Here is a 12,750-nt window from a genome sequence, read left to right as displayed (position 1 = left end):
GTTTTTTTTGTCTCCTGCCCACTGATATTTAATACAAATAAATACATTATTAAGGAGAAGCCTGTTTAAAATAGACATTAATGGCGGGGGTGGGGGGTGGGCAGTGGGCAGGAAAGAAGACTCCCAAAAGTTTGCCCGAGTATGAGAATCCTACTGCCCCTGCCTGGGTGGTGGGGGAGCATAGGTGGAGCAGTGATGCTCACTTGAGGAGCAGACCTTTATTAGGGCCACTGGTTAATCCACCTCCTCCCGACTAAGGCCTCTCTGAGTCATAAAGTGCAGGACCGGTTTTCTAAGCTGTAGGAATGTCTCTGGCTAAGGAGTATTATTGAAACCAGAGTAAATCAGACCATTGATATATGAGACAAGGCAAGTGGAGTGCAGCTGTCTGCATTCATTTTGTCCTTCTTTACGCTGAGTATTGATTGTCACAGCTAGATCTAACAGCACTGTGCGCTGTCATTTAGACACATCCAAAAAGAATAGATGAGCTGTGCCAAACCCATTCACTTCACATGTGTAGACACTCATCTGATTTTTTTTGTTGTTATTTGTTTTATTATGGTAAAGGTCTGTTAGGAGTCTGAACGCTAGTTTTGAGTAAACCATTATTTTGAATGTCTCATTAACAAGAAAATCATTTTACAATTTTCTAGATGTTTGTTTTAACATCTAGAGGCCTACATTAAAATCACCTTCCCCAAATCTCCCACAAATCACTTTTCATTGCCTCCCTTCTCTTTCCCCAGTAACCCTCATACTTCCCCTTTCCTCTGTCTTCCACATCTCTACCTTGCTTTTGCAAAATTTTGCAAAACTGTTCTCTCATAGCTTTGCTGGCAATTCATGAGCCCTTTGGAGGGGAAGAGAACACCTGTTCCATGCTGTGATTTCCTTCAAAATACCCTTCTATAGTTTGTTCTAATTTTATCTGTCCTTTTTGCTTTATCCAGACAATAAATAATATAGTATTGAGGAATAGTTTTCAGTCTTCATATGTGAGTTTTGCCCTACTCAACTGTTTTATAGGAGCCAGTGTGGTGTCCGAAATAAGAAACTGGGCAGGAATTTGAGACGCTTATTGTGCTAGTCCTAGTATTTCCACTAACTCTGAGGCTGTGTGTGAGAGACACCAACCACATCCTTGGGCCTCAACTTTGTAATTTGTAAAGTGAGATAGCAAAGTACCTAGGCTAGGCTTCTCTGACATCTCTAAATTTTCAAAGAACTCTTAACCACTATGTAGACACATAATGATAGAGACCATGGATTCTGGAGCCAGATTGCATGGCTTGCTTCTCATTCTGCCACCTATTGCTTAGGGATTTTCTATAATTCTTCTGTCTGGACACCTCCGTTTTCTCCTCTGTAAAATGAGAATCGTAGTGGTACCTTCTACCAAGTTTTTTTAAGAGGATTGAATGCGTTCATGCATATAAAGAGCATAGAGCAATTCCTGACACCTACAGAAAAGGCATTCAATAAATATCAACTAATCTCATTATTATTACAAACATAAATGTTTTAAAGCATTTCAGAAAATGTGTGTTTTTCATCCAATGAACATGGTATCCCCGGAAGGAAACATTTGTGGACATGCATTCATGCATTCATTCATTCAGCAAAAAATTTATTGAGTGCCTAATATGTGCCAGGTACTATCTGTCACAGGCATCAATGAGAAAAATGTCAGATATACATTAAATCTTTTAAGCCAGTTGGTAATAAATATTCAGTGTCATTCTAGTGGCCTGAGAGTGTTACGTGCAGCATCCTTTTCATATATTCCTATACCACGGGCAGATTGTATTGTGATATTTGACCCTGTTTTAAGTTTATATTACATATTTTATTGATTTCCTTCAATCCATTTCCTGAATATCTTCCTAAGTTTCCTACTTCCTCCTTTGGTCTATTTTTTTTTCCTGACAACTTTTCTTCCTTTGGATCCTCTCTTGACCTCTCATCTTTCGTTTTTATTCCTTTGGCTGGTATTCTGCCTCCTGGGACTTCCTACAGCTTAGCCATGGTCTCTATACGTCTCTTTCTTTTCTAACTATAAGATTGGGATAATCAATGTACTCATTGGAATTTTAAGTTAGACAATGTTTGCAAAGCATTTAGCACAGTTCCTAGTACATAATATACCTTAATAAACATCGGTTATTGTTAGGATAGTGGTATTTGGTATCACTGAAACAGTGCTTTTGAAGCAAGAAATGATACAAGCTCCTGTGTAAAACATTCAGGCCATGGGAACTTTGGCTGACCATTGGGTTATTTGGAACCATCCTCCTGACATTTTCAGAGAGCTGTGCTTCTTGTGTATAATGTTTGTTGTGCGACTAATAATCCTTAATAGGCTGCCACATATATTCCCAGGGAAAATAAAACTATGACAAATCACATTGCAGCTGTGTGCCCACAGTACAGACTTGCAGGCCAGAATGAACCCTGGTAAATCTTTCCTCAGCCATGAAAGCTGATGGCAGTAAAACGGAAATTTTGACTTAATGCTTAATTCCTTTTGCTGCCTCCTTTCATCTAATCCATACTCCACAGATAAGCACTTTTATGAAGCTCCTTTGGAAAATTATTTATTGCATGTTAAATCTATAAACTTAGAAGACATTTACATGATAGATTCTTGGAAAACACAGAAAATTCCCACATCCATCTTTCTTTAGGCTTTAATTATATTTCAGATTGTTCTTATAACTCTTAATCTGGATTAAAAAAAAAACAACGCCAAGTTAATTGTTAATAGTTTTAATACAGGTCTATGAATTTACATAGTCTGAAAAGATTCACTTTTTTGAGGTAAAAAGTAATAAGAAATTATGAGCTTCAACAGCGTTTTTGAGCATTAACATATATTCTTAGGTTGGTGCAAAAACAATGGCGGTTTTTGTGATTATTTTTAACCTTTTAAACCACAATTACTTTTGCACCAACCTAATAATTAACACTATATTATTCCTTCTAATTTGTAATGTTCATGGTATTCCTCTTTCATGTTCTTGTGTTTATTCTTCTTTTCTTATACAGCTCTGCATATTTGGACCCTAAACTCCCCACATTCTGCCTGCTATTCAGCATTCTTAATTTACCTCTCTCCACTTCCCTTTGCTTCCATCATCTTTGGCAAAGAGAACCATCTTCCGATTAGAAATAGTTAAGTAAATATTGTCAAAAGGAAAGGATGCTCACGATAAGCAGACTCTATCTGCTGGCCCAGACAAATGACCTCACAGGGCCCTGAGAAAACTACCATTTGACATTGCTGAATCACTGTCTTTGACAAATCATAAAGAAAAAGAGTAGAATCGGTAGCTGGACATGTGCAAACGTCACTGCAAACATCAAAAAGAGAAAGAAAGTAGATTTTACACACTATTAACTGGTCCTTTGTTCTCAGTCTAGAGAAAAATTGAAGAGTGGGTAATTAAGGAGTGTGTTATAGGCAGCGATGGAACCGGCTGTGATGCTTAGAAAGTGGCATACATTCATGAAAACCAAGCCATTAGCATAAAAGTTTGTTCCACTAACTTTTTCCTTTTCTTTCTTTTTTTATTATAATTACTCATCTAAAACAATACTTTAGAGCCAGGTTTGACTACAGCTCTTGGGACTAACTTGACCATAACCATTTGTTTACTTATTGTCTGTGGCTGCTTTGTAGCCATAACAGCAGTGGTGAGTAATTGCAAAAGTCTGTATGGGCACCAAAGCCTGGAATGATTATCTGGCTCCACACAGAACAGGTTTGCCTACCCCCGATCTAGAGTCTGAATCAGTTCATTTTGAAACTTAATGTGCCTGAAAATTACCTAGAAATCTTGTTTAAAATGCAGATGAGGATCCAATAGTCTAGGTAAGGTCTGAGATTCGGCAATGCTGCTGGTCCACAACCACAGTTCAATCTCTTGAGGATCCAGATTTCAAAAAGATGTTGACCAAATCCCCTCATTGAACGAGAGAGAGCATTACGCACTGGAAGTCAGTTCAATTGGTTAGACTCTTACTTATTTGAATCATAGTGTCTAAGAATCAATGTCATCTTCAAGATAAGTTTTTTGGGTCATTTGAAATTGATTTTCTAATGATCATTTCCTTGTATAAGGACGTTGGCTCAGGGATGGTATTTGAAGGGAGTAATAATGAGCTTGAAAGCACAAATGTTTAGATGACCAATAACAACAGAGTTGGTCTGCTGAACATTTTCTCTATTGGAAGACAATTCTCCAGATGTCTCTCACATTTCTGTACATCTTGTGAGCAGACACTGACTGCGCATGGTTCCCAACTATCTTTTCAAGGATGTTTGTATAATGAACAGCCTTGAAAGACAGACATAGCATCTCCCCCTGGAGCAAAGGGCAGGTTTGCTTACGACCTTAGAAGATGCAGATAGTATCTCCCTCCAAAGCAAAGCACAGTCCTACTTTCTGCCCATTATTAAAGATTTGGGTTCCTTAACCTCATATTCCCTTCCTGTAATGCAACTCAGTGTATGTACAGCATCTATCTGACCCCATCTGCACCACCCCACTTACTTGGGGGCGGGGGAACTGAGGCCAACATCCTACTTAGGCTCCTTTGGCTCTGACCCGGGAGACTTGTGTCTTCTTCCAGCGTCCAGGAAATGGTGGTAGGCCATTTGTTATTTTCAAGTATGGTAAAACCTCAGCACATTCACAGTTTTAGAGACCCTCTCCCATCAGTCTCAGCACAGGTTTCCAATCACTGACTTTCCCCGTTCTCTGAAACTGTCTTCCACGCATTTTAGTAATACTCTTCGCTTTATACTTAATATAGAAAATAGAAGCTCTCAGATGAAATTTCCCTCAGCTCTCTGACATCCAGCATACCGGTGTGTCTTCATCTCTACCCAGTCCCTCCTTTTCTCTCCTTGTACAATGAGGAGGTGCCACACCCGCCAGCTGTGCACTGCTGTGTCCTTAGGTATAAGGTACAATCACTTCACTTCTCTTTACGAACTCTCCTGCCCCCTGCCCCCTCTTGGTTCTTTTCTGTAAATTGTTTAAATCTTCAAGTTTCTCCTTTTAAAACAAACTAAACAACAATACGGCCTTCACAGACAACCCCAAAGACTTCACAGAAACTTGCCTGGAGTTTTACATAAAATTCCACTTCAAAACGACTGAAGTTTTTCATGGTTAGATTTTAGAATCCTTTTCCCCTCCGCTCCCATGATGCCTGATACATAGTTAGCATTCAACAAATGCTTGTTTAATTAAATGTGCGTCATTGAGACAAGCCAGCTACTACTATTCCTGCCATGGGGTCACCACAATCCAGGAACAGATCCTTAGCTTTGCAGATTCGGAGACTCACTTTCATTAGCACACCCAGGGTGTTTGTGTTCTGGGAGACTGGTGCCAGCTACTCAGTGTTCTCTCTTCCTATCAGAAACCGTGCTTGGAAAAGAAAGTTATTATTCAGCATCTTCTTGGCAAGCGTGGACTCAGACCAGAGAGCATGAACTGGATGTTTTCAGTGGCTGGAGTTCCCTGCTTCTAATAGCCTGATGCATGTATCTTTACTATAGTGAACTGTCCCTGGTAAATAAGCTAGAATGCTCATGTCAGCACCTCTTCCCCTGACAGAGATATGGACTTACTGAGAATGCTTGATTTGGGGATGTCAAGGCATTTCCTCTGTGAAGGTCCTAAAACTAAAGAGGAAAGTACAGATGGAGGAGGGGAAAGAGGCCCCCACCAACCAATCAACCACCACTTTCCTGCAAATAGCCCTTTCCTAGGCTCCTATTGCCTCTTTCTTTCTTCTTTCTATTCAGTTACTCAACTATATATTTTGGTATCCATGTTTATCAGGGCATATTCTCTGAAGACCATATACCCTGATCATTTTGTTTGGATTTAGGTGTCTCCAAAATGCCCCATAGCGCCCCGTTTACTGACAACAGGACAAAATGCAAAGACAACCTGGGAGTTTTAGTTGGCATCGATCTTCCTTTTCTTTTTAAGTGATCTTTGCATCAAATACACACACAAGGTTCAGACTAACAAAGTTGTCAAAGTATAATTTTCAAAAGTTGAAAATATGACTTTCTTACAAATATAGAATGAACACATACCAAACCTTTGTTTAACTGAATAATGAGGACCCAGCAGGACGGTAAAGTTGGTTTCAAGGAGATTATAGAAATGTGGGTTGTGGAGTCCATCAGAAAAGCATAGCACAATAAGTTTGCCAAGTTAGAGATAAAACTGGCTAATACCTACGGGGTAATGAAACCATAACCGTTTGGGTTATTTTTCTACTGAACAGATATTATTTCTGTCTCTAAGGGACACAACTTTGTGATGTCACATGGAATTTCACAGTCTGGGCCCTAATCAATAGTAAATAGAAGCCAAAGGATGGTGTATTCCTCTAGGTAATTAAATCACCCTTGGACTAGCCTGTTAGACCATACTCAGGGATGACACTGAAAGGATATGTAGTCCTCTTTGGCCTGATTTCCAAGTTTTGGTCAATTTTTATGAAGCGAGTGCTGTGGACTCTTGATTCATCTGGATGAGCTAACGTCTGAGGGAAGGTTCAGGCCCTCCCCCAGGAGGAAGAGTGGGAGAAGACTTCCTCATCATTACTCTTCAAACACAGCCCTAAGGAAATAGTTTAAGAGTGCAGAGATCTTATTTACACCATTTAAAAGCAGCTGTTAAAAGGCCATCACAAGGAAAGAGGGGTAAGACATGCCCTAAGTCGCTCCAAGGGGAACGCAGGGCAGTAGCGGAAGTGGTTTGTGATCAGTATAAGAGCTTCCTGCTTGTCCAAGAGCCCCCGCCAGGGCAGTGTGTGTTTCCAGGGCAAGGACGTTGTTGGCTGTCTGTGGGGTTTCTGGCAAAGGCACAACCATCACACCCTCACAGAGCAAGTGAGGGAGACGGTCAGAGGCTGTCATACGTCCCATGAGAATTGGACCAGGGTAGATCTAAGATCCCTTGCAATCCCTTTACAGATTCTGTCATTCTGTAAAAATTGAAGTATTGCCCTTTAATTAAAAAATAAAAAGCCCCTTTCCCAAGACTTAACATTCAATATCCTGGAGACGGAAGCCTAAGAAGTCAGTTTCGGTATCTGTGTGATCACAATAGTTGTTGCAGCAAAACCTTTGGATAACATTTAATGTTCAAAAAGAAAAAATGATAATTCACTTCAGTTTTGCCCTTTTTACAAGTCCTACTGTTGAGAGAAGTGCATTCACAGTTTTGTTGTTGTTTTTGTTGTTATTTGGGGGTTTGGGATTTGTATTTTAATGTGATTCAATCTCAGTGTCTCAGATTTGACACCTTTTTTTTTTTCCTTTCCACTAAAGTCATTGAAATATATTCACCCAATTGTTCACATCAGAGGTGTAAATGGATTTTCTGAAGGTTTTTTAAGAGACAATCAAAGCCAGTCACTTTGTGACTTGAATTCTTCAGGTGTTGCAATCAGAAAGCTTAACACACCATCCCAATTGCAGGATGCTAAAACTAGGTCTTGACCTTGAATCTGCAAGGAGGAAGGTAACATCTCTTGCTAGAACTGTCCCTCCACCAGCTCTTGGTTTTGTCCATTTGTGTAGGATTTACTTGGGAAAAAGAAAGAAGAAGGAATCAAATTGAGTCTTCGGAGCCTGAGAGAAAGCAACATGCTTATTTGACTTGCCGGTTTCCAATGATTGTTGTCACAGTTTAAATTTCTAGGTTACCCTTTTTATCATTGATATTAGCAAAAACCTGACTTAAAAAAATGTACCAGCCATGTCACACAAAGGCTTATTCCTCAGTTAGGCACGTCATCAAAAAGGCATACTGAATTTGAAACTCCTATCAAGTTTACTCTTAAAATATAGCCCGGAGGAAATAGGGTAAGATTTCAAAGATTTTATTTACACATTCAGAATCACAGGCTCTGGAGTCAGGGAGAGAGATTGAATTTTCGGCATTGCCTCTTCCAACTTCACTCAGTGTCTCTGAGACTCCATTTCCTTCCCAAGTAGCTGGGGAAATAATAGTACCTACCTTATAGGGTCCTGTGAGGATCACATAAGATAACATACACAGTCCTCGGCGTATCATCTGACATAGGTGCTTCCTCAATATTAGCTATTATTATTTTAACAGGAATTCTAACATCGTCACCAAAACTTTAATTATGGTGATCTTATCTGGATTCATGGCATCACAGCTAATTCATTTCCTAGTATAACTGAAAAGCAGGTTTCAGTTAATAATATAACAATTCATGTAATAATATAACAATTCATCCTTAGTAAATGAACTTGAACAGCTACTTTTTAGAACATAATGAGGATTCTTGGATTCAGAATTAGAAAATACATCTCATTTGCTAAGAAATTTTTCACATTTCAGAAACAAATATCCTTGGAAGAACTGCAAAGAAACTATTGTGTCTCCGTGACAATAACTTGAAATATTCAGGCAGGGTAACCTGCAGATAATAGTGTTCTGCCTTCCAGAATAAGGTCATCTCTAAGAATTAGTTGTCAACTTGAGACCAAGACCAGAAAGCAGCTAATCACTCCATATATGCCGAAGCAGAACTCTGTAGAAAACTGTAGTGGTTGCGGAAAGCTGCTATAGTGAAGTCAGGTTTGGATTTTGAGTTAAACAAAGCAGGCTCAAGTCCAGACTCTACCATATTTGCTGTGTGACTTTAGGCTGGTTGTTTGGCTTTTCTGAACCCATGTCTATAAAAGGAGGCTATTATGTAACTTAATCCCTTCAAGAGGGGAGGGTCAAATTTTAAAATTTGTGCTGAAGCGAAATATCATTAATGATACTGGTATTATTACTGACACTGTTACTATTCCGCTGTTGCAAAGGAAAATGAATGGGCACGAGGAAGTACAAGGGTCCCCATATACCACAAGGGTCCCCTTCAACTCCTCGAATACAAGACAAATGTCGCCAGAGTAGTGACAATGTTTAACCTTCTTCCTGGGTGAAAAAATCCTTATCCTGTCACAGGTGTAATACCTTACTTCTCAGAAGTGGTATTAGTGTTATTGAGATCCCCAAATTACCATTAATATAAGTTTATATTTCTTACCTGAATTGATAGGTAACAAAGGTAAAACTGGTTCAGTTATAAGCTAAGTCATATCCCTTCTCCATATACTAAATTATTTACCAATTCATTACACCCTCACTTGATGTTCTTCAACAGTTTGCCATTGTTGATCAGGTCAACTCCAACTTCCTGGCCTGCAGATGATCTGGTCTCTGCCCCTACGTCTTTACACTCTCCTTCCCACCCTGCTCAACTCTGTGTTTGTGCGAATTCCCTGCCCTCTTCCTGGACTGTCTGTGGCCCTTTCCTGCTGGCTCAGTTTGCATTAATTCTTCTAAATTAATAGAACGGTGCCTGGCATGTGTGTGTGTGTGTATATATATATATTCAATACATGTTTAAACAAATTGACTTGAAATCAGATGCCTCCCACATAGACTGAGGCAGCCAGATATTTTCATTTCCACATGACCTTGTAAAGTTTGAAGTTCCTCCTAAAGTCTGAATATTTTCCATGCCATTGAGGGACAGAGTACCACTAGCTCTTAAACATTATTTTGGCATTTTGCACATTGAGCTCTCCTAAAGGTGCTGATGAGAACCTGTTTCACAGGCACCAATGGAGTCGATAGCCACAATACATATTTTAATAAATAGATTTTAAACTATCACACTTAAAATGTGCATTTCCTATTGCCCATTGCAAAAATTTGGACACTCAAGAAGCATTTCTTCTATTATTTAACAGTAAAACAAGCCTATGTGTGAATATTGACATGCGTATACGCCAAAGAAAGTCACAGTAGCAATGTTTATATAAGGTAAGCCAGTTCCTGTTAGGCCACAGCCTAAAGAATGTAGTTACTGTAACGACAAAGGGACTTTATGAAGGACTTCTTTTCCCAAAATAATGAGGTGGTACCATACATAGATCGTGGGTACTGTCTGTTGTGGGTATACTATCTGTCTGTCTGTCTCTCTCGTGCACACACACACACACACACACACACACACACACACAGGCTCTGGCATTCTAAAGTCCCAAGTGGAATTCATTAATGAAAATATGAAATTCTTTTCCTTGTATAAATCATAATGAAATGTTGAGAGATAAAGGAAGAACTAAGGGCAAGTTATCATCTGCTTCCCACTGAAACCTGTCATGTTAACTCCCAACTCAAACACCTCGTTTTAAACATTTACCTTCAAGAAACCTGAAAGCTTGTATCCGGCCTCATCGACAACAGCCTCAAACGGTTCCTTGTCATCACAGAAAACAAATCTTTTGCTCCTTCCTGCCTGGGGGAGGCAGAGGGACCGAGGTGTCCTCTGTGGCTAAATTAGATGAAAGACTTGCCTTCCACCACGGAGACATGGAGTCTAATCAAGTGAAATGAGTTTTGAGATCCCAGCTCATTTCCTAGGGGAGATCCGTTCGCATTACAAAATCACGACATCTCATTCATCACAACTGACGTGGTCTTTGCTCAGGAGAGGACCCCAACTGGGACGAAACCACCTGTCTTCTCTTGAAAGGGGGCACTTTATCCAAGTTAGAGTTGAAAGCCCTGGAGTGAGAAAGCTTGCCAGCTTCCACCCGAATGATACACAGGCTATGGGGAAGGCAACTTACGTTTTACAAAGGGAAGATGAGCTTAAGAAGATTGGTGCTTGTAGTTTTAAGGATGCCAAATACGAATACTGTCCTAGAGATGGTAAGGCATGATGGTGGGGAGAGCCAAGATTGGGGCTCCCTCTTCTTTATCTCATAGGTTTTATTAAACAGAAGTGAGAAGGATAAGGCTTTCCATGCATCAGAGTTTAAAATGACAAAGAGTGTGTCCTGATTTCCATGCTGATAAATGATCATCATCTCTTTTATTTCTTTCAGGGCATCGTTATAACACCTGTACTACTGCTGCTTTTTGTGAGTATTTTGATGTTGTCTTTAATATCTTTTATTAAAAGTCACCTCCAAATTAGTCACCTTTAAGAAAGATCATTAGAATGAAATTGAAATTTGAATCCTTTTGTAAGACTAGGCATCACAGTTTGAACAGTTATTATTTGAATAATAACATGTGGACACAAAGAATCCCTGGTTCATGATCCAAGGACAGCACCAAGACCCAGTTATTTGGGTCTTGGCTAAATCATTAATTATTACAAATTAATGACCTGTGACACAGGTCACCAATGTGCTGCTCTTTTTTTTCTCATTAGTAAAACTAAAGTGATTACTAGTGACCCAACGTTTGACAGAAAGAGCCTTGAACCAGAGGACCAGAGGAAGCTTCAGTTCTAAGGCCGGTACTGATAGTAACTGGGTTCTTCCTCAATTTTCCATCTGTAGAATGGGAAACAGTAATACCTACCCCAGACTTCCTCCCAGGGCTAATGAAATGTGCTTTAGAAATAACAAATATAAGCTACTGGTTAACTAAACAAAAATTGTTCTGAAAATAAAAAATGCTAATTAACTGTCTTATTTCTTTTGGCACTAAGCATATGAGAAATTAGATGAAAGATTATAATAGAAATTAATGTTATCTCATGCTGAGAAAAGCATATGTAATCATGAATGATACCTAAAATATTTTATGAACTGTGCATTTTTCATACACACATCTCCCAAATATAAATCATTTCACTCATCACTGAAATGGAGAGGGGATGTGTTTCTGGGAGTGAAATGTGGCTGTTTGACTAGCACTATTTGTCAGTGAGTTAAAACTATGGGGAAAATTTATTTAATTATAGTGTAATTACCCAAGTTGCAATTCAATTAGAGTAATAGAGTGAGGGACCTCATTTCTTACAAGCTGTGTAGGAAGTGGAGAGGGCGAGATATACTACTAAACAGTTGGATTTTGCATCTTTCATGAAAGACATTACCTTCAAGTAATAAACCTTAGCCTTACCCTCCCTTCTGAAATGCTAGCACCATTCTGACAAGGTAAGAAGAATCAGATAATCAGATGTCTTCCTTCAGCATAACAAACTTCATTAGTTCAGGATTTGCAGTGAGTCAACTTGAAACTAAAGTGAATATTGATTTGCATTCATATGGAATACAAGACTTGGTATCTGCTCACTAGATGTGAGGAAGTGGATCATCTCTTAGTGTTTTTTCCCAAGACCCGAGTTCTCAGTTTCCCAGGAGCAGCCTTCCACAGGCACAGGAGACAGGCCAGTCTGAGGTCCCCACCTGCAGTGGGTCCAAGAACTAGTATAGAGCCAGGCATCTACCATAGTAAGTGTATTTGTAGTAAATGGCTATGTAGCCTAGGTTGTCTCCATTGCAGAAGAAATGGAGAATGGCATCTCTTACTCATGTGACTTAAGAAAATCAGGGAAAAGTCATAGCCACAACAAGAGGGCTGAGACCTAGGGTAGCACTTTTGAGTATCTCAGGCTGGCATCTCTGGGACCCTGTTTCAGCTCGTGACTAAAGACCCTGATGAGAGCTTTTCTCCCTCTCCTTCCCATCTCCATGCCCTAGAGGTTTTCTCAACTGGGTAATATCATGGCATCGTGCTTTTGCAAGCTTCCCCCACTCTTAGACCCATAGGCTTGTGAGCTTTAATTGGTTCGACATTTTTAAATAATAGAGCAAAAAAAAATAGTAGAGAGAGAGACCCCAAGACCCTCAACTTAAAAGTTTAATGCTTCCCTTCTGAG

At 39.5% G+C, this 12,750-nt stretch overlaps 1 protein-coding gene across 3 annotated transcripts in view; it reads left to right on the top strand.

Annotated features, from left to right (window-relative positions):
* SLC10A7 (solute carrier family 10 member 7) overlaps positions 1-12,750 on the top strand; it is a 222,926-nt gene that overhangs the window by 152,633 nt on the left and 57,543 nt on the right. For all 3 annotated transcript variants that reach the window (XM_081075669.1, XM_081075670.1, XM_081075671.1), the window contains one exon: positions 10,961-10,996. In XM_081075669.1, coding sequence (XP_080931795.1) covers positions 10,961-10,996 — 36 coding nt within the window. The remainder of the gene's footprint in view (positions 1-10,960; positions 10,997-12,750) is intronic.

Source organism: Rhinolophus hipposideros (assembly GCF_964194185.1).
Source record: "Rhinolophus hipposideros genome assembly, chromosome: 16".
Taxonomy (NCBI): Eukaryota; Metazoa; Chordata; class Mammalia; order Chiroptera; family Rhinolophidae; genus Rhinolophus; species Rhinolophus hipposideros.
This window is presented reverse-complemented; position numbering and strand designations above follow the sequence as displayed.